At 40.8% G+C, this 22,608-nt stretch overlaps 1 protein-coding gene across 8 annotated transcripts in view; it reads left to right on the plus strand.

Annotated features, from left to right (window-relative positions):
• Positions 1–22,608, plus strand: part of CLASP1 (cytoplasmic linker associated protein 1) — a 170,469-nt gene that overhangs the window by 69,056 nt on the left and 78,805 nt on the right. For 5 of the 8 annotated variants that reach the window (XM_086466149.1, XM_086466151.1, XM_086466150.1 and 2 more), the window contains exons 8-18: positions 6,256–6,408; positions 7,368–7,441; positions 8,265–8,357; positions 9,687–9,832; positions 10,605–10,740; positions 11,471–11,541; positions 12,522–12,581; positions 13,280–13,357; positions 15,910–16,077; positions 16,847–16,896; positions 18,046–18,216. In XM_086466149.1, coding sequence (XP_086322275.1) covers positions 6,256–6,408; positions 7,368–7,441; positions 8,265–8,357; positions 9,687–9,832; positions 10,605–10,740; positions 11,471–11,541; positions 12,522–12,581; positions 13,280–13,357; positions 15,910–16,077; positions 16,847–16,896; positions 18,046–18,216 — 1,200 coding nt within the window. Of the gene's footprint in view, positions 1–6,255; positions 6,409–7,367; positions 7,442–8,264; positions 8,358–9,686; positions 9,833–10,604; positions 10,741–11,470; positions 11,542–12,521; positions 12,582–13,279; positions 13,358–15,909; positions 16,078–16,846; positions 16,897–18,045; positions 18,217–19,885; positions 19,910–22,608 lie in introns of all 8 variants that reach the window. The other 3 variants (XM_086466154.1, XM_086466153.1, XM_086466152.1) reach the window with 1 other exon arrangement.

A 22,608-nucleotide genomic window follows, 5' to 3' on the forward strand; every position in this document is an offset into this window, starting at 1 on the left:
GTTGTATGATTTCAGATTAGTCATCTGCAGGAAGATTTTGTCTGACTTAGCAGGCCAGCCCTTGAGAGCAGATTTTTAGTGTTGCCAGGCCTATTGCTTGCTCTCTCAGGTAGAGGTTGGAATTTACTTTCTATATGTGGATTGTATCTGCCTAGTCTGGTGTTGGATGTGGTCAGGTCAGGGTGTACATCAATTTCCTCAGTTAATTTTAGCATAGTGGAGTTGGTTTAATAAACGTAGGATTCCTCACTAATGTTTATTATTGGTACTACTGCCTGATTGTTTTCCTGCTTGCAGAGGGCAGACATCAGTGCTCTGAAATTGCTATAGTCCTGTGCTTGGGACTGAGCGGGATGTATATCGCAACAACTGCCTGTGTAAATATGATGTATTTGGAGCAGAAAACAATTCTAATTGTTACTACTTCCAGGAATCCTCTTTACCTTTGTAATAGCAGTTGAAGACCTGTTAGGTTGAGCAACTTCATTAGCTCGTAATTAGAATGAAGCAGCAGCCGTGATGATGAGTGTCACCTTTCCTAGCTAAGGAAGGAAACTAAACCATTTTGGATTAAAGAAAAGCATGTAGGTGTTGGAAGTATTATTAAAATGAAAAGCGTTTTGTCCACTTACCTGGCATGACATTCTTGGCTTGGGTGTGGAAGTACCACCTTACCTGTGACTGATGACAGCTGTATTGCTTATTGTATGTATTAAGGTCATAAATATACTGTCTAGATTTACACTGTAGAAACCTTATTCAGAACATAAACTCCCACCCACAATAATGCATATTCTAGTTTAAATAAGGCAGTGTATGTGGGATAAGAGAAAGAAGCCAAGGTGTAATGGTGATAGGCATATCCTTGCAGGCATGATCATTGCTGTGGCTGGCTCAGTCCTGGTGAGCCCTTGGAGGGATCCCTGCTGAGGTCAGGTTTTTGGGAATCCACTTCAAAGCCAGTCGTAAAGGATGATGAGGTGTTCACTGAATAATGCCAGAAGGCGGCAGCAGGGCTGGGCTGGGACTGGAGCTGGTGGCTGGGTCAACCTGGGAGAACTGGACCGAAGGGGAGAGGAGCGGTGGGTGGCACTGGGAGGGTAGACCGGGGTCACTGCGCCCAAGTGGGTGGCATGTTAAAGGCTCAAAACACTGTGCCTGGTGTGGAAGGTGGGTCTGAGGCTAGGAGGGAGCAGCTAGGAAGCTATGAGAGATGGCAGAGTGAGAAAGCCTAATGATGTGCTGTGCCTGTGTACTTCTGCTTGTGGCTGCGACTCCTTTGTTTTTAAACACTTACTGAGTGTGCTGAGGAGCATATACATGTCCTTGTATTTTGGTGTGTTCATAAACCCATTTTCCTGGAGAAACCTATACAATACCTACAGAGTTGGGCAGGCTTGCAGATAAGCCATACAGGGGTCTGGCGTCTGCTGATGGGAAGAGGCATTTAACCTCAGCTGAAGCTGTCTCGCTTGGAGGCGGGTGGGACACCTACAGAGAGGAGTGAGCTATGCCTCGTGTTCTGCAGGAGTCGCAGCTGGAGGCGGGGCTGCCAGATGCTGGCTTTGGAGGAGGGCATCAGCTGAGGGTGCCCAGGGGGTGTCTGTTTCGCAAACGTTGACTGATGCATATGTGATCGTGTCTGGCAGAATGGAGTAAGGAGGAATATACCCTGTTTTCTTTGGCATCAGTGGGTTTGCGTGTGTGTGTTCTCAGCTTTTACAGGGGGCTCTCAGGTCTTCAGGGAGTTGGGCTTTGTCCACCTAGTAGAGGTTGAGCATGGGGTTTAGATGGGCTGAAATGTGCGTCAGTTTTAGCAGTTGTGTGTCCACTCCTGGTGCAGGACACCATGTGGTGGGTGGGAAGGCAGGTTTCTCTGGTGCTGTCCAGGTTTTTCTGCACCCAAAAGGGAGATTCTCATGAGAGAGATGCAGGTGATACTTGCAAGTTGAATTCATGGTGTTGCATATTTCAGCTGCACTGATGCTTGGAGATGGGACATATGATAAATGAGCCCAGTGGGGCCAGAACAAGTTCAGTACCTTGCGGAGTCAGACCTGAAGATGATAGCAGGACATCTTTGTTAGGAACAGACATGACCATAAGCTTTTTTCCCAATCTATAGTCACTACAGAGTAGCTTACAGACAAATAACTAAAAGATTTGAATCTGTCATCTTACAGCTTTTTAAAGGCTATAACGCATCTCCTTTCATTGGAAAGGAAATTTGAGACTTGATTGCTTTGCTTTAAAAGGTCCCAGGCTGGTGGTTCAGGCAGGGGAAATGCTGGCCCTTGTTTACTGTGCTTCCTGAACCACTGTCACAGTCTCTTCTCCCCATTTTACACCTTGGCCAGACCTGAAGGGGTTACATTTAAAAATGAATAATGACTAAATTTATTCGTCATGGACAAACGATGACAGCTGTTGAGATGCTCCTGTTAGCGCTTCCCAGGGGATAAAGTCAGGCTGGTTCCTAGTGCAAGCCAGCCCCGACAGACAGACTCAGCTCGTCTTCATCCTGGATTATTTGTCCCAGGTTCCCCTTGCTAGCTGGGAATTTCCTTCCTAGAAGTGAACCAAAGTTTCGTGGGCTGCAATGGGTGTTGATGAGAATCCTGCAGAGCTGCAGTCGTAGAGAGAGGACTGAAGCCATAGCTGTTTAAATCCACGTGTGAAGACAGCATGCTTAATGAATACAAGGGGCAATGATTGATTATGTTCTGGACTGAGAGCCGCGGCACTCTGTGAAGCACTGTTACATCTGGGCACGCTATGGAAAATATGAAGGAATGTTGAGGAAGCTTATTTGCAGAAGGATATGTACTTGTAAGCAATTTTTTTTTCTTCTTAAATAATGTAAAAGAATTGAAAAATGTAAAGCAAATTGTGTTCCCTGTTTCTCTGAGACACCAGAATGGTGAGCAGACAAAGGCCTCTTTTATAAGGGCATGTCTCTGATGGAGAGTACTATATGGCCCTTATAAATGAGCACTGGGGGGGTCTTGGGATGGGAGAGCATCAATGGTTATTTAATATTAGAACGCGGCACTGATTCCGCTTCAGTGCACCTCTGCTGGGGTCATGAGAGTTACACCCATGCTGAATTTACCACCTTGTGATTTGCAGATAGGCTGCAAAAAAAATACGATGCTAGTTCAAATGATTATTGTGACAGGAGTCAGTGAATAGGGGGGAAAAAAAAAGTCTTTTTAATGATGATGTATAGCAGCTTGTTTTTTCTCTTATTTTCTGTACTTCCATGTTCAGGTTTCTTTCTGTTCTTTGTTTCTCTTTCTGTCCTGCACACGTGCTGCTGGAAGACTTGATGTGCAGTTCTGAATGTGGCACTGTCTTTCTGCACTGCTCAGATGAGAAAACACTATTGGGTTATTGAAGGGATATTCTGATTTGATAAATACATAATGCTTCATTTGTAGACTTAATGAACAGGAAGATGTGATTGTAATCTGAACATCCCCAAAACTGTGGGCAGGCTGGTTGGTTTTTTTTGGAGCGTTGGTTTTTTTGACGATTCTCAGAAAAGCCTGTTTTAAATAAAAACAATAATTTATTTTAATTGCTAAAATGCTACAGGGGTGCGATCCTTTTAATATATTTTTTCTGAATTTTTATTTATTATATGAAATAGCAAACCACACCCTCTTCTCCTTTCAGCGGGGTGAGGCTTTAAAAATGCAGATGCAAGAGGAAGTCAGTTAACTAGCACTGCATCTAGGTAGTCTGAAATGCAGCTGGTGGAGAATGTTATTACCAGATGAAAGTGGTTTTGAAGTAGTAAAGTATCTCTCGTTTTGAATATGACTTTCTCTTGGCTCGTAATATATATAGGGCAAATAATGATTTGATTACTATCTAGATAGGAGATTTTGAAATACACGCAATCGAGGCAGATTTTGCTCAAAGTTTTTGTATTCAGGGTCTGTGCAAGTCTTTCTGCATCACTTAAACCCCTTCCTAGAGCCTTCAGAGTTTACATATTTTAAAGTCTGTTTTGTTCTGTCACAGCCTTCTGTGCAACTCTCGCCAAATAATGTTTTTGAAATAATTTCTGTTTTAACTAGACTTTATTTATCAGGAAAAAAAAAATCAATCTTGGCTTTTTAAGAGCTGCCTGTGACAGAATTCACTGTGTGACACACCTCCTAACCTTGCAGAGAGTCAATCCTGTGACTATTGCAAAAAATGGAGTGGGGGGAGGTGGGGGTGGGAAAGGGAAGGTGAAAAAAAAAGGCAAGTCAGAATTTAATTTGTTTTTAACCTCCAGCCAGTGGCCTTGTTCTGTGTTTTTCTATTAGGTGAGAAACAATATTAATAAATCACAATGGAAAACTATGTTAATAAAACTTGAGTTGCTGTGTTAACACATAATATAATCAAGCAACTTGTTAAGAATCTGGCCAGGCTAAAGTGTCCTGCAGCGAATTTTCATTTAATTGAATTAAAAACGTATTTTCCAATCCTTTAATCATTCTTATGGTTCTTTCCTGAGCTCTTTTCAAATTATTTTTGAATTACTAATACAGAACATGACCAGTGTCAGTAGGGAGGTAGCACGGTCTCCATGGCTGCCTTAGGGCACTGTGTTAGAGAAAGCCCACATCCTAAATGTGACTTAGGTTGTTCTCCTTAGCTGTGACACCTTAAATTTCTTGATATTAGAATTTATATGTTCACTTTTGCCTGAATAGTCTGAGTACCTGTTATTATGTTACCCCTTTGCTTTAGATCTTACTTTTTTCCTAACCTTTTCCCGTATTCCAAGAGTTCTTGACATCAAAATTAAGGGGAGAGATATCCTTGGCTGCCTTTCTTAACCTGTTGGATGCTGCTGCCTACCTGCCATTTCAGTGTTGTGCTGGCGTCGGAACGTGGCATTGTGTGCACAGGTGCTTACTGTAAATGCGGTTTTTAGGTTTTTGGATGATCTGTGATGGTTCTCCTATGTCCAGCTGCTAATAAGCCAATACCACTTGGAGCAGGGAAGACTTCTTAAGGCTGTTGGGCTGAGGACAATACAGGCTTTTCTTTCAGTTCTTTGGCCTCCCTTAGAATATGTCTATACTGTTATCTGTTTACTTTTTTACTTTCAGAAAGTTCAATCTGTATTGAATTTAACTTCTAGTAGAAGCCTATATTTGTTACCAGATGTTCCCAGGTGCTTTACTGAATAGGCATGGACTGAAGCACCTGATCGAGTTTTTGCCGAGTGAAATTTTGGGAGGGAAATGTTCCTGCGGGTGGAGAGTGGGTGTGTACCTTGGACTGTTGGAGAGGGGTGGACATGAAGCAGGGCTCAAATCTTGAATGAAGTGTTAGTGTGGAGAAGCTAAGTGAAGGGGACTGAGGTGGCTTTCTGGCCTCAGTAAATGATGTGCGCCATCTATATTAGCTGTCCAAACACTTTGTCACCTTTCAACCTGTGGCCAGTTTTTAAAGTGGATTAGCTAATCTGTGTAAAACTGCAATATAAGCACTCCTTTGGAATTAAAGTGACCTTCACTGGAAATCAAAGTGACTGTAATTCATTTTAGGTTCAATTATGTTCACATTTGGAGGTAGAGGCTGCAGTTCCCTTTGTGTGTACACAAAGCTTCAATAAGTTTTAATACGCCTTATATTTATGGGTTTTAGGAAATTGAGGTAACTTTTCTGTTTCCTTGTAAAGAATCTTTGGTGATCACTTAAAAAGTTTTATAGCTCTGGATGGATCTGTGATTAATGGTCTATGATGTATCAACAGCATGGGTGTTGACATGCGATCTTTCCTGGGTTACCCTGTTTATTCTCAGTCTAATGCAGGCAGTTAGCAGGGTGTGACAGGGCAGCCTGTGCTGCTTGGTGCCCCCCACACTTATATTTGCTCATGATCTTAGTTTCAGTACAGCCCATGGCAAAATAACTCTGAGGCATAGGTGTCAGAGATACAGACTGTAGATACCCCAAATATTACCTGTGGCTTGCATCTTTCTGCTATAGATTTGAAGTTTATTCTTTTTATCTGAGTGCATTCATTGAAAGGGTTTATAACATAGTGGCTGCAGTAGCAAAGGATTTGGTTCAGTGGTCTGGTGGTCATTCGTGAATAATCAGATGTTTAGCATGAAGACACTGCTGAGATGAGAGCTGGCAGAGCAGACCTGAACACGCAGCATGTTTGCCCTTGCATGAACATGTTCCTTGGTACAACCCTTTGCTTCATTGGACTTACAGCTGAGTGTACTCTTTTGGCAGATAAAATTTTTGATGATGAAGACTCCGTGGATGGGAACAGACCTTCCTCAGCTAGCTCCTCTACATCTTCAAAGGCCCCTGCAAACTCACGCAGAGTTGGGATGGGGACTACCCGCAGACTTGGGTCTGCAGCTCTGGGCTCCAAATCTTCAAGTAAGCAGATAGTGCATATGAATTGACCTTTATGTGAAGTATTTATAGTGTTCATGCTTGAGCTTATCGCAAGGACTTCCAGACTGGTGCCCCAGGATCCAGTAACAAATTTTTCCCTTTGAAATCATTACGTGTATGTTGTCTGCATGCCGTGACCAAACACTGGTAGCATGAATCTCCAAGTCCCCACATCCCTATAATGCATTTTGCATCTGTGAAAGATTGGACCTGTGTGGTTATGCACTGAGGGCGGTGAGTAAATCCTGTCAACGTTGCAGTGTATAGATTTTTGTCTTTATAGCTGCAACTTTTTAGCTGAACTGAGGGAGGCTGCTTACAGCTACATGCTAAACGCTAAACTTCAGCCCATGCAATCTAAAACTGATGCGCTGACTTTCTTCTAAAACCATTTGGCCATTGCTGGTAATGAAGGTGCAGGAAGAAAACTGAACAGTAATTCTGAATGTGAGCGATAATTCTACACATGATTATAATTCTACACGTGATCTGGAGAAATGGAGAAAGTTCCCTATATCGGACAGTCTCTAATCTGATTAGTATTCCAGAGACTATTTATCTTCCTTACCATTTGTCTGTTTGTGCACCTGTCAGATCTGCATCTTCATGTATTATAGATGGGATTAAATCCTTTAAAATAAAATCTCCCGTATAATTAAAGTAAATATTCCCTTTCATCTTTCAGACTGTGTCCCCTAACTGTTGATTGACTACTGTAATGACTTCTCTAATGTGCCTTCTGTGCCTAGGAGCTGAATGATGCTGTGAATGTCTAGTCTGTGCCTGGCGTTGAATTTCACTGTCTCTGCTTTCATTACATCTGCAGCACTCGGAGGCTGCATGGATAGTGAACTTTCTCCTGATTAGGTGCCTTGATAGCTGGTGGTTTCTTAATTGATTCTCTTTTTGATAAGAGGAGGCTTTTTTGATTTGTATGTCAGCAGCCAAAGAGGGAGCAGGTGCTGTGGATGAAGAAGACTTCATTAAGGCATTTGAAGATGTCCCAACGGTTCAGGTAAGTAGAATTACGTATTAAAACACAGAGTGCTAAAATGCAAAAGACAGTTGTAGGATCTACTCCTAATGGCTGGCAAATTGTGCTTCATTGTGGTGTTGACAAATCTTCTTTAAGGGGAAGGCAAGTTGGAAGTTGGAGGCAGGCAAGTTTTAAATGGTGGTATCTGCCAGTAGTTTGTGTGAAACTCTCAGAAGTGGAGGGAATGGGAGTGGGGGCGTTGTGGTAGAGGTACCACAGGAGCGGACACGGAGCTGGAACTGGACATGCATGCTGCACAATGCAGTCTGGTCAATCAAAACTTAAGTCAGCAGAAGCCTCTGTATTTCATCTGTACCATCTGGGAACTGGAAGCAATAAAAGCGACTTGTGTCTCTGGGATGGCTGCTGTTGTGAGTGCAACAACTTGACAGTGCGTGTTTGCTGATGGATATAGCAGAGATGTGTTACATATCCCCGCCCCTTCACCAGAGCTTTATTTTTGGGACAGCTGAACAGCACATGTATCCACTCATGATCTTCTGTAGGTCTTGACTAATAGTGCCACTAGTAGCTGCAAGAATGCTGCTTAAAATTGTGAAAATATAGTAAAATAATAAAAAATGATGCTTTAATCATCTTGTGATCATTTAGCAGTTTTTCATTGCAGGAAATGGGTATTTCTTTGGTAATTTTTTGCATTATGCAAAGCCAGCTGTGTCCAAAGCTAGGACATGACATTTAAGCATTGAGGAGCAAAGGATGTAAGAATATAGTTGGGAAGTGATCTGATTTTCTGGAGTAAATCTTGCATTATGGTGCTACTTTGTATTTAAATTTGCAGATTTATTCCAGCCGGGATCTTGAGGAATCCATAAACAAAATAAGAGAGATACTATCAGATGATAAGCACGACTGGGAACAGAGAGTTTCTGCGGTAAGTGGTGAACTTAAATATGAACTCTGTTAATAAAGTTGTTTTCTGCACTGAGCTTAATCCCAGGAAAAGGGTACTGGGAGAACCTCAGAGTAAGGCTAGCATGTAGTTTAAGTGGTGAGCATCTGTCATGTTCCCCCAAGCTTGGGGGAAGTATTTTCTTATGAGACTGAATTCAAACCACATCTGTGAAGGAAAATGCTATTTAATATACAAGAATCTGTTGAGACAGCATCAAGTTGAACTGGAACCGGCAGATCCAGATGTAAGCTAGAAATTTGCTAGCAGATGCTAAAACCAAGATGGCAAAAGTGGTATTCAGAATATCTTAAAAGTTCCTGATGAGGCAGAAAGTCACTTTGCTTACAGAGAACTTACTTATGCTTTTGCAAAAGGAGGTGTAAAATAATTCAGAAAGAATTTACATGCTTAGGTTTTGAATAAATAAATATGAATGTGGGAAATGTGGAAGTGGAAAATCAGATATGTTCTATGCATGCCAAGAATGAGTTTTGTTTACTGAGGTGAGCTGCATTTTCATGATATAAATAGATGCATGATCTTGTCTACACTGTAGATTTTTTCATCACTGGTGTAGCAACTTTGACATGTTTGTCAAATCCTGTATTGCAGATCTGAGTGGCAAACTGCTGATTCAGCTTGCTTCTGTTTTTTTTTTATTTGCTGTACTGGGTAACAGCGAACTTAAATCGGGGCACTGTACAGATACATCAGTATACGTGAGGGCCTGTCAAGGTGTCCAAAAGAATGTCTATAGGCTGAAATGGCGATCCCTGTAATATTAATAGAAAATTTTACATTTTGCTGGGATCAGGGCTCTACTTCTAGTAGACCCAGATAATTATTTTAATGAAGTCAATGGACATATTCTAGATATTTACAGTGGTATTACTCAGATCTGAGTATGAGCCATGGCCTTTAAGTCTAGTCATCTTTTTAATACGATAGTCAGCTGTGAGAGGACCTCAGTTTTAGAAGCTATTGTAAATAGGTGGTTTCTAAGGGGAATAGAGGAGAACCTTTAAGATATCTTCGGTTTATTAACAATACAGTTCAAGTAAATGTCTGCAACACTTCTGGATTCCTGTAACAGCTAGTGTGTGTGTATTAGCATACTTAGTACGTTAACTTAGGAGTTGACGATAAGGTCTGAAATGATAAAATAGCTTGGACTGTAAGAACGGTGTTCCTCAACGCATGTTGAAGAAAATTATACAAGGACCCTTGTAACCAAGTATCAGCCCTGAACACAACTGTTCTTGTTAACAGCATATTAACAGTCACTGCTTTCTTTTATGGTGCTAACAGTTGAAAAAGATCCGCTCCTTACTTTTGGCTGGAGCTGCAGAATACGATAACTTCTTCCAACACTTAAGACTTTTGGATGGAGCGTTCAAATTATCCGCTAAAGACTTGCGGTCTCAAGTAGTAAGAGAGGCTTGTATCACATTGGGGTAAGTTTACTTTCTCAATGCTCTTGAAATGTAACATAGAAAAAAAAGAACAGACAGTGGTTAAAACACATTTGGGATATAACTCGTGCTGCTAGCACTGCATAGTTATAGGTAGAACATGATTTTGCTATGGCTTTTTAAAACTACGTCCATGTATGTCACTAATTGTAGTTCTGCCAAACGATGTTCCTGAGTTTTAAACTATGCAGACTTGAGATATGCTGAATGAATGAGCAAGCCATGTATTCATGCACCAAGTAGGGAAGGACTGAAGAATAAAGCCAAAAATGTATGTGTTTTGTTCTGGTTCAGATTGAGCTAGTTTTGAGTTTTGATAGCTTATCCTTTGTGAAGTGCTTCAAGAAAAAGGGCACTGCAGTGTTTCTAAAAGCTTTTTTTTTTTTTTTTAATTTGTGCATATTAAGGCAAAATAAGCAGTTTCAGAGAAACTGTGATACAAACTAACCTGTTCAGAAAAATACATTCTTTCAGCATGATCCTATTTGATAATAGATTTTTAGCTGTGCTAGTTACTTTATTTTATGCTGAACTTACTGTTTCTCAGAGTTCAGATGAATACAGAACACAAGTTTGAAATGAAAGTAAAGGAACTATTTTTTGAAACATGGTGCTCTCTGTCCTTTGGAGTTAGAGAGGAGGTGACAGTTGTGAAGACTGAGATGTCAGATGTGCTTATGTCAGATGTTCTGTAGAAGTCTGACTTGCTTAATCCTCAGCACATTTACCAGCATGACTTCATTCTGTTTTTCAGACATTTGTCATCAGTTCTGGGAAACAAGTTTGACCATGGGGCAGAAGCCATCATGCCAACAATTTTTAATCTAATTCCAAATAGTGCCAAAGTCATGGCCACTTCTGGTGTTGTAGCAGTTAGATTAATCATTCGAGTAAGTATACATCAAAAGAGAACAATGTTGTCATTTCCAAATACTTGGTGTTTCTGAGGAAATACGATTGTTGCTGCAATGAAAATTAGCTTAAGTGCCTAATCTACTTTCCTGATTGTGCTGGGCTTGGCTGACTCGGATGTCATCACCTACACAAGGCTGCATGATAGTTAAGCCCTGCCAAAATAGTAGGAAAAATGTTTCTTTGCAGGGTAAGATATTTCCATCCCTCTAAGAGTGGAGCAAACTTTTTTCTTTGAATGGGTTTTGAAACCTGCCTTGCAGGACAGACTCATCCTCTTAATTATGCTCTAAAACTCCTCGCAGACAGTGCACGTTTCCTAAAACCATTAGGTCACAGAGGTGAATTCTGCCTAGTGATTTGTTGGGGAAGCTGTAGATAGCGTGATTTCTCTCAAGTTGCCTCTACTTACAGTTTAGATCCTCTTGCGGTGATTTTGGCTCCTTGACTCACTGGACCCTGTCATTATAGAAGAAAAAAGAATCCGTTAAAGATATTTTAACAGATAAACTAGAAAATACTTTTAATAATAAAAATATCTGTCCATATCTGTTAGTGTTCTTTTATTTAGCAGTTCTGTTTTCAAGGCTTGAACACAAATAATCAATCTGCATACTGGGCTCAGGTGGCTGAAAGAGATGGCCTTTCATTCTGTGGAGCTGTGGTGTAAAGATTTCTTCTTGTTTTTGTTGTTTGTTTTTCTTCTAGCATACGCACATCCCTCGATTAATACCCATCATAACCAGCAATTGTACCTCCAAGTCTGTTGCAGTTAGAAGGTAAGCATTTAATTTTAATTTACTCTTTTTTTTTTTTTTTTTACCAGTAAATAGGTTCATGTGTACTTTCTGATAACATTGATGTATTTGATTTTATTCATGAAAGGGTTCATATATAATCTTAGTAAAGGATACATCTCGTTCTCCCCCAGGAGTTGGGATCAAATTCTTATATAAGCTGCAGCACTGCAGAGAAGGAAAGGAACTCTTCTGCAGACAGAAATGTTTTTTAAACTAATCATTGTGCTTTCACATTGTCACATCATATTATTTTGGCTTCTTTACAGACATGTTCCTATTCCCCACTACTAGCTGTTATAGTGACACACTTTCTTTGGGCCAGTCAGCAGAAGTAGTGTTCTGTGATAGCATCATCTGGGAGTTGTACTGGATGTGCTGATGGTCCTCTTCGCACTTAAAATCTAAGTGTACTTCAGTTCGCTGCCTCACTGGGAGACTCTTGCCTGGTCCGTGTAGATTACCTAGTTCTCTCCTAGTCCGGCAAAAAGAAGGGCTGCTTTGCTGAATTTGGTGACAAACCTTGAACAAATAACAGCACACTTGCGCCTTAGTTTCTTGAAATGAGGAAGGGAGATTAAAGTTGAAAAGATCTGTCTCCACATGAAGCTAAATGTGAATTTTCCATGTGAAGCCTGAATTAACAGGCACAAAGTATCAGTAGCATGGATCTTCTGGGCCTGGATCCTGTTTAATGAAAAAGGGGGCTTTCTGGATTGTGTCTGTCACACCCTCTCTTCAGACTTCCCTGTAGTGAGCTGACTCCAGTTACTACTTCAGACTGTTTATTTATGGAGTTTGTAGAGATGTTGATGGGTTTTTTTATCGGTGGTGTTACTGAATTCTAATGTCCCAAAAAGCTTCCTAGCAAAAGATGGCTGTTGTTTGGAGACAGGTATGGCAAAGTTGGTGTGCCTCTGCTAACTTGGAGAACTCAGCATTTCTTCTCTTTCTTCTCTTAGGCGTTGTTTTGAATTTTTAGACTTGCTGTTGCAGGAGTGGCAAACACACTCCCTAGAAAGGTAAGCTTTGAAAAACAGTGGGTTAATTCTCTCCTACTTATGCTTGGGGAGATTAATTCTGGAGAAACGATAATCTAGGAGGTGAGATTATACCAGGTAGCTCTAGTAGATCTTTTCTTTGCCACAAAAAAATCACGTACGTATATGCACATACACCTTTCATCCCTGTAGTTCTGGCAGAGTGTGGTGAGTCTGTCTCCTATCCCAGCCTTGGAAAACTTGTCTGAGTGAATCACTGAACTCAATAGGTTTTTAATTTTTTTTTTTCCTTTTGCATCCTAAAGCGAGATGATGAGATGAAGGCTACTACATGATTATCAGGAGCTTCTGAGGTTTCTACTGTACTTCAGACTAATGAACAGTGAAAGTAATTGTGAGAGAAGAAACTGGGACACAATTTCCTTAGCCCTAGACTGTGCAAGAATATTTAAGGGTTAAGCACTCAGACAGTTTCAATAGCTAACTAAAGACTGACCTGTGAAGAATGCTGCTTGCCTTTTCCTAGTCAGCAGTGTGGGTGAAATAAAACTGGCTTGTAAGTGTAAATAAATAAAGGCTCCAAAGAACGTTACATGGAAATGGGAGGATGTGATGAACTGTTTATTCTTGGAGACCAAGGCAAAATCAAATCAGTCATTTGTTTATAAGTGTGGCACATCTTTCTGGACTGCTGGATAATGTTTTCCTTCTTATTTCAGACACATATCAGTGTTAGCTGAAACGATAAAGAAGGGAATTCATGATGCAGACTCTGAAGCCAGGATAGAGGCAAGAAAGTAAGTGGAAGTTGTTGGTGGTGTCTTTTCTTCTTCCCCTTTTTTGTCCCTGTTATTGTGAGTCAGCGGTATTGCATGATGGAAACTGAAGTCCAGACAAGTAACGTTCTCCTGGCAGCTGATGCCAACTTTCCCTTGACTTCAATGGGAGTGTGTACTTCAGCAGGAGATCTCGTATGAGGTGATTACATGGGACTGAGTTATGTATGTATTGCATCTTCTAATGGTGCTTGTTTCATTTTGGTCTTGTCTTTTTATCTGTCTGAGCAGGTAAAATGCTTACCTGAGTTCAAGAGTCTAGAGTCAAGAGCTAGCAACCTCATCTTTCTTTTTGATGTTTGAGTTGCTCACAGTTAATTGAGATTTCTTCTGTTTAGTACAAAAGTACTATTATTTCTAATATTTTTTTTGTTTTCTTTTTGGCCTGTATTCAAGACCTAGGATAGAGTAATGCCAGGCACAAGTATAAATTGTGAGGGGAGTGGCTAGAGAGCAGCCCTGCAGAAAGGGATCTGGGGGTGCTGGTTGACAGCAGGCTCAATAGGAGTTAGCCATGTGCCCTGGCAGCCAAGAGGGCAAACCGCATCCTGGGGTGCATCACGCACAGTATAACCACTGGTCAAGAGAAGGGATTATCTTACTGTGTTCAGCATTGGTGTGGCCTCACCTGGAGCACTGTGTGCAGTTCTGGGCCCCACAATTTAAAAAGGATAGGAAGGTCCTTGAATGTGTCCAGAGGAGGGCAACAAAGCTGGTGAAAGGGCTGGAAGGAACATCCTGTGAGGAGCAGCTAAGGACTTTGGGCTTGTCTGTTTTGGAGAAAAGGAGGCTGAGGGGCGACCTCATTGCTCTTTAGAGCTTCCTTAGAAGGGGAAGTGGAGAAGAAGGTGCTGAGCTCTTCTCCCTGGGATCCAGTGACAGGAGGTATGGGAATGGTTCGAAGCTGCACCAGAGGAGGTTTAAACTGGATGTTAGGAAGCATTTCTTTACCAAGGGAGCAGTCAGACACTGGAACAGGCTTCCTAGAGAGGTGGTCGATGCCCCAAGCCTGTCAGTGCTTAAGAGGCATTTGGACAGTGCCCTTAACAACATGCTTCAGCTCTTGGTCAGCCCTGAATTGGTCAGGCAGTTGGACTAGATGATCATTGTAGGTCCCTTCTGACTGAAATAGTCTAGTCTATTGTTGTTTGCTACTCTGGAAATAAAAGTACTTGTGCTAGTACACTGCTAAATGGTATCCTAAATTAAGGAAATGTTTTATGATGCTGAAATAATATATTTGTGTGTATCTATAGGAAACTTTAATGTTTGCAATTAATTTTATTCTGTTGAAGGTCTCTTGCATTTCCATTAATGTGATTGTACTTATGGTAGTATGCTGATATACTAGGATCATGCTCTTCTGAACAGAACACTACAGGAACATTATTCTTCAGAAAGAGCATGCTGTAAAACATTAGATCAATGAACAATAAATTTTATTAATCTAAATGCTATGTTATGAGCAGAGGTGTTTCACAGTAGGACTGTTTAAATCCTTTTGAAAGGGAACGTGTCCATCACTGAAAAATACAGTAGGCACTGGGACTTCACAGTGGGTGACTAGCTAAGCTGAATAGACAGCAAGGAGAATGGCATGAGACTTTGGAAAGCATGCTTAATTCTCTCTTCTCATGTTTCTTAATTAACAGCATGGCTGATTGTAAGACAAATTTGTTTCCTTCTAGTGATGTGAGAATGCGTGTGACTTCTCTGAGGCGCTGCGGACTGACTGTCACACACAAACAATTCTTGATTCATTTGAGCTAATGATCTTACTCCTAAACTGCCCATTAGTTGCCCCCTGAAAAGCACTGAGAGTCTTCATCTCTTTTGTGACGAGAGTGAATGGTGTTTAGCCATCAGCCAGGAGATTTGGACTACAGAGGAATTCTTCCCTCATCTTAAAATGCTCTTATTTTCAGCACGGCACTGATTGGAAGTCTTTAGGAGTATCTCTTTCCTTTTGTTATTTCCTCTCCAAAAGACAGTCAACAGCCTCAGCTTAGTACAGATTTGTTTCTGCAGCAGTGTAGGAGAGCTGTTTGTTAAACTTGAAGAATACAACACCAGCTGGTGCTTTCCTGAATCAGGCCCATGCATGTGTGTTCTGCTCTTGGCATGTTTTTGAAGTAGCTATTTAGCACCCAGTCCCAAACTTGTGTCGGTCTAGTGGGTCTACCATCTCCTCTGTACGGTAGACAGCCAGAGGGATGAGGGTTTCTTCTCTTGTAAAGCTTTGTTGGCTACTGGTGTTTTTACAATGCACCGAATGGTGTATTCCTATCTTCTTATTTTAATTTGTTTTGTCTTCTGTGTGGCTGTTTGAGCAATACAATGGGTTGAAGAAATTGTTATGTCTTAAGCATGTCATAGGGGCAGTAGATGGTTGACATGAGTGGGCTAATGAGCCCACTAATGCCAGCAGTGAAAAGGGCTCTGACTGTACCTGAGCTCCACTGACCTCTAAAACACGTCAAGGGAATGTTTACAGTATTATGCCTTGTTTCCAGGTGTTACTGGGGTTTCCACAGTCACTTCAGCCGAGAGGCAGAGCATTTGTACCACACTTTGGAGTCTTCCTACCAGAAGGCCCTCCAGTCACATTTGAAGAATTCTGACAGCATCGTGTCCTTGCCACAGTCGGATCGCTCCTCCTCCAGCTCCCAGGAGAGTCTAAAGTAAGTCCTTCGATGTCACTACCTCTTGATTTTAAACAACTGCGGATGCCTTCATTGAACTGGGAGCCATCACATTGCTTACGTTGTCATTGTTTGGCCTCAATGCTTGGTTGCGCCAAAATCGTTTTGTAGCTAACGTTGTATTAAAATAAAAAGCCAGCAAAACCCATTACTGGCTTTAAAAAAATAATCGTTATCTTGACTCTGTAAATAATTTTCTAGGAGGCTTTTTGTGCTCAGCAGATACTGTTAATAATTTCTTCCAGGTGTGCTTAAAACAATACTTGGATTGAAATTCTGTGTTTAGCATTAATCCTAGAGATGTAAGTCTGACTCTTCATATAAGAGGAAAAAAAGTTACTAAACTAAATTTGGATTGTAACAGCAAAATCAATATGTAACTCTTCTGTTGAATGCATGTATTTTAGCTTCTCAGAGATAGTCATGCTCCACATGTCTCCAGTTTAAGTGTAAGACCTATATAAAAAAATCTGTAACTCACTGGTGTAACTTTTTAAATCTAAAAAAAGTGTTCTTAAAAATCTCTTCTTACTCAAATAATGTGCATACTAATTTTTTTCATAGTGCTTTTGTAAAGAATTTCATGGTGGTGCTGCATTTATTCTTAAACAATAAGCTTTCTTTGTCTATCCCTGTATATAAATAACTTCCTATTAAGTCAATTGTGTACTGAGGGAACAGATTACACTGTTACTGCTTCCTATGAAATACTAGTTTTGTTTTAATAAATATTTGTATTAACTTCTAGCCGTCCGTTGTCTGCCAAAAGAAGTCCTACTGGAAGTACTACATCTAGAGGTGAGAATGGGAGCTGAAAAATGTGTTCAGGTGTTGCCGAGTGATGAATTAGAATGAGAATTTCAGACACTGATGTTCAAAGAACAACTTTGATCACTGTTTACTGCTCTTTAAAATGGCAATTTAGTATGTAAAATTTTTTAAATAGTTTTGGGTTGTATACCACGTTCTGTGCATTAACTGCTGATACAATGATACTTTTCAAAGTTAGTAAATCTGTTATTGCTTCCACCTGAAGGGAAGTCTAAAAAGCTTTGAAAACTGTAGCCAAGGTATGTTGGAATAACCTAGTGCTGATGCTAAGGCATACAGCTACGTAGTCTGATGGTGCATTCAGCTTTACCATTTTCTGTCATTTATTCTCTGTGGTTTCAGCACTTACTGGAAGCATCATCTGCACACAAGTCCTACAGTGTTAAATTCCATCTCGTTGCTAATCTGTTTTTACTGTCAGATGGAATATTGAGGTGCAGTTTTCCTGTCCTAAGTAAATGCCTGCAATAATCTAAATAATAAATTTTTATACAGAATGTAATAGACAGAACTTTTTGGGTAGAAGATAAGCTGCCTTCTACGCCTAACCATGATCGGGTTCTGGCTCTACCGAGACCTTTGATTTAAGGTGATACTGTTGTGTAACCTACTTGATTGTGCACACAACTGCATGTTTGCTTGCAGCTGAATAGTCAAGCTTCATGCTTGAGAGGGTAAGCATCAACAAGTGATGGGAGCAGCAGCCCTCATGAGAAGATGAGGTGTTGGGAAGGAAGTTAGTAGAACCTGGAATGAAGGACCTGCAGGTCTGTTTTGGCCAGCAACTCACAAGCTGGTGATGGGTACTGTGGTTGAACTTTCCCATACAGGTTCTGTTAGAAATTTCTTTATTGCTGGCCTGGAGCCTTTTTGTTCTCAGCATTTAGGTTAGTGTCTGATAAAGTTCTTAGAGGTAGCATCAGGTCAGCATTGAAATATCTTTGCAGGCAGTGTGGGGAAGCCCACGTTGCTCTGATAAAGCATTCTTAGTTGAGGTATTTCAGTGCCAGCAGGGAGCATTAAAAATAGTACATTAAACTGCTTGTCAGGCTCTTTGAAGCACACAGCTCAAGAAATTAATCTTCTTTATTCTGGATCTCCCACTCCCATCTGCAGCATCTACAGTAAGTACAAAATCTGTGTCAACACCAGGATCTCTGCAGCGATCCCGCAGTGACGTCGATGTGAATGCAGCAGCTAGTGCCAAGTCAAAAGTGACGTCTTCTGGAGCATCCACCCCCTTCAGTTCTGCTGCAGCCTTGCCCCCAGGCTCATACGCATCACTAGGTAAATCTACATGTTCTTCTACTCTTGCAGTTAGCTTTCTTTACTAGCAGAAAGTGCCTTGTAGTTTTATTTGAATATTAAACTCTTAACTAGAAGAATATATCTCTGAGATAGTTACCAGCTCTCTAGGATCAGTATGTGATCTCTTGCCCTTTGGGATTAAGGAAAAAATTTGCAACAAAACTGACTTGAAGCAACTTCTTAGGTTTTGAATTGTATAATAGTCTGCGCCTCACTCTTCTTTCTGGGGAAAAGCAGATCTTGCTATGATTCTGGGACGTTGTTGAGGAAAATACTTACTGCTCAATTCCTTTTGACATGTCCCCCTTTCTTCCTCTTCTTCCTTCCCTCCTTTCCTTAGGTTTTCCCTTAATTGTTTTATCCTTTGAATAGTACATCTTAATTGAGTTTGATCGCTTTCTGTTTTACAAGAGAAAGATGTAGAAGCAAAGAGAAGAAGTTGGCCTTCCCATTTCACCACACAGGATATAAGTATCTGTTCCTTATGCTGATTCTTTTTGGATTATAGCTGAATGTCACATTATTGTCTCAGAGCATCATATATCCCTTTCAGGTGCCTCAGGGTTTCTTAGAACAAAGTTTGCATTTGATCTTTCCTGAGAAATGCCATTGATGGAGGCACGGAGGAGGAAATGCAAGGCAGTGATTGACACTATCTCCAGAGCTTCAACTCAATTGTGAGCAAAGCTGATCGTCTGAGCTAGTTTCTCATTCTGCTGGTTTCACACTAGTCTAATTCTAGACTTTTCCCTCATTCTACCTTTACAAGAGGGAGAAAAATCAGAAATCAGTGATCTTGATTTAAGCTGTGTAGATTGTCTTCACTGAGACAGTTTAGAAGTTGCTTCTCTTTAGTGTAGGGCATTTGGTCTTTAGTCTGATAAAATACACTTGGTGAATTATATAGAAATAGTTTCTGTAGATTCCTTTTGTAGGCAGTTTTCTTGCGTATCTGAAATGTTTTACCGTGGCTTAAATGTGTTGGTTGTATTTGGTTCAGAAGTTGAATTCTTATTCTGATTTAATTGTTCATACTTGGTTCAAGATTTAGATTGCAGTGAAAACGTAATACAGAATATGAAGTTGATCGCATAATAGCGTGCTTTCGAGCTCATGGATGCAACTGTTTTTTCGTCGTGCTGCGTACGGGCTTCAGTGGCAAAAGTGCTTTCGAACAATCTTATGTCTTAAGGAAGAACAGAAGAGGGAGTGAAGTATCTACTAAAATTGGCTTTGTCCTTGAAGCTGGGAGATCAAATACTGCGTTATTCTTGCTTTTAAAACAGACTGTAGGAGAAAAGCAGCAAATGGACTCTAAGTGATGCAAACAAGGCTGCTCCTGAAGGAGCATTCTTCCTTTTGAGCTAGTAGGGACACTTGTCACCTGCACATTCTCATGGGAGAAATGGTGAGGCAAACAATGAAAATGGAATTTGGCAAAGGTTGGTTATTGCAGGAGGGAAAACCTGCAAGCGTGTTCCTCAGGTACATGAAGCTTTGATTTGCTGCTCAGTCAAAATTTTTTCATTTCTTTAATTGTGTTAAATTTTTTGCATATTTCTATAGCTAATATATAGTGCCCACTTCTGCTGATGTTACTAATTTTCCCTATTAACCCTTTCCTTATTTTTTTTTAATTTGCCTAAAGATGGTACTACCACTAAAACCGAGGGTAAGCAGTCTCTCTGTGTAACTGAGGTGTGTCCACAGTCGTACCACCCTACCTGGTCTCTGTTCTCAAAGTGTTATCTGGTTCTCATCCATGTTCACTGGTGACCTGCATGAAGTGTTGCATGGTTGTCCTGCTCATTTTGATGCTGTGGGGTATTTTCACTTTCTCTTTGAGCTCCTCACTCCTAATGGGCACTAGTTTGCTTTTATGACTTCTGATTGCAAAGTTGTATGTGGATTTCTGTATTTAAAGCACTGCTTTTGGTTGAAGGTGACCTGTGCACAGATGAAAAAAACAAACAAACAAACAAAAAACCCCCCCAAAACCAAAACCAAAAAAAACCCCAACCCAATGCAGGGCTTGCGTTTTCTTGGTCTGTGATGTGTAAAGGTTTGCTGTGTTTTTCCATTCAAAGCTCAGGTCACAACTGCCAAATGCTTTCGGGAAGAGACTGGGCAGCGAGAGAATTGAATGAGATGATCACATGGCAGAAAAATGAGGACAGTAAACAGTGATCTCTAGGGAAGGAATATTTAGTCAACCTCTTTTAAACCTGAGCGCTCTCTTTTTGTTCTTAACTGAGTGAGATGGCTTACACCTAAGACAGTTGGAGGAAAGGCTTTTTTTCAAGAATACTGAGCCTGCTAGTTTGGGAGGGCTCCCAGCCAGCCTGGTTCTCTGGCTCATCATCAAAACTTGTTCTTTATTTTTTATTTCTCAAGCAAAAAAGATCATTGGGAAATCACTTTTTCTGAGGTAGACAGGACTTGAAAACAAGAATGTCTTCTACACAGAATGGAGACACCACACTCCCACCAACAAACCCCTTTTTCTCCTGATGCCAGTCTCTTTTCAAGGGATCTATTACTGTCTTGTGGGACTGTGCTCGTATCCTTGATGGCTGCTTGTATTTCGATGTGGTCGTCTGAGAAGTGCCACTGTGCTGTTGTGATGTGTGTGGGGTTTTTTCTTACTATTATCGATGCATTGATTTATTATTTAGAGGGAAAGATCTCTACTGTTGTCAGAACTGGTACTTATTCTGTGTTGAGAGATGAACTGGCTCTCCATCATGGGCAAGTGTTTGTGCTTTGTGATCTGTCAGTGGTAAGGAACACGAAGTTGACCTAAACACCTGTATTTCTAAATCAGTAGTGAATTAGATGAAACGTCCAAATTGTTCTAATACTGAGCTTTTTTTATTCATTGTTGACCCTTCTTTTGTTTCTCCATGTCTTCTCAGATCTCCAACCTTTCTATTTTTGGCCTAACTTTGAAATGTTGGATATTTTTAAGGTTAATTTATGAAATACCCTAGGCAGCTATCAGTCCTCCCCTAGGCGGTATAATATTTGTGGAAGCTTGTTACAACAGCTGTGCTGTGGAATACCTTTATTTTTTGTTTATTAAATGCTTTATTGTCATAATGCAAAAGGGTGGGGTTTTTAGTTTGATTAAGTTTTTTTTTCCAGTTCAGCTACCTTGGAAGCAGACTGGATTTAGTCAAAATCTGTAATAGAAACCGTGCAAATTGCTTGGGGGGAAAGATTGTGAGATAAACTTTCAGAAATGGAGTTTGCCATCCCCTTAGTGTTAAATACCAGATCTCGTATTTTATTTTTGCTGCAGGATTCTCTTCTTGGGAGAGTGAGGATCAGGGAGAATTATAAGAACACAGCACACTACAGCTAGAGTATTTGAAGGATGACTTTAACCACTGTTTGAAACTCTTCATCTTTGTTTTCCTTTGAGACTGTTGAGGGAAAAGCAGCCTTTAGTCAGGATTTGGTGTGTCCTACAGATGAGGGCTGAGAAAGGTCTTCTGCCAGCTCTTTGATCTTGCAGAGTTTGTCAGGAACTACAGGGAAGGCAAAATTTTATATTCTTGACATCAATGTAAAAATTAAGGGGGCAGGGGCAGGCAAAGAGAAATCATCCCCTTGCTCTGGTGGAAATACCTGTGTGCGCACTCTTGGAACATAAAGCAGAAATTCCATCCACACTCGTGCCCCTGGTTGGGTTTTTTTGGGTTTTTTGGTTGGGTTTTTTTGGGGTGTGTTTGGTTTAAGTTTTGGGTTTGGTGGGTTTTTTTTTTTTTTTGCAGGTCACCAGTAGAGTAATTTAAGAGCAAATCCCTTTGGGTTTCTTTTTGTGTGGTTCAGCTTGATGTTAAATCTGCAGTCTGGTTCCCATCATGGCTTTCTGTAGCTACAGTGTAAAAATTCTGCACCTTCCCCTCAGACGGGAGCCAGCATTGTGGGAACTTGGCAGTTCCTATCTGCTTTGCCCTCAGTTCTCCTCAATGTTTGGTTTTTGAGCCAGATGACTCAAAAGAGGAGCAAGATAGAGTGGGTTGTGCCAGTGGCAAGAATATAAGTTGAGAGCTGAGTATCAGTCCTTTGGTTTTAAGTAGTATGATCCCAATTGACAAACACTGTTGAAAGGCACTTCTGTATGGAGAGGTAGCGTAAGTCTCTATACCGCTTAAATCTGTGCAGGTCTTCTGCTGTCTCTGTGCCGTGAGGCTGTGTCTTCATGCAGTGCACAGTTATGTCTTGGTTGCCCAGACCCTTCATGTGTGGATATTTCTTGAACTTCATTGAAAGCAGGCAGAAAGCTTGTAAGGTCTAAACCTTTACAGTCTTGATTGGGACATCACAGCTAGTGCTGTGCAGGTAGCAGCTGTGCCATAGTTGTTA

This window comes from Leptosomus discolor, chromosome 5 (assembly GCF_034619465.1).
Source record: "Leptosomus discolor isolate bLepDis1 chromosome 5, bLepDis1.hap2, whole genome shotgun sequence".
Lineage (NCBI taxonomy): Eukaryota > Metazoa > Chordata > Aves > Leptosomiformes > Leptosomidae > Leptosomus > Leptosomus discolor.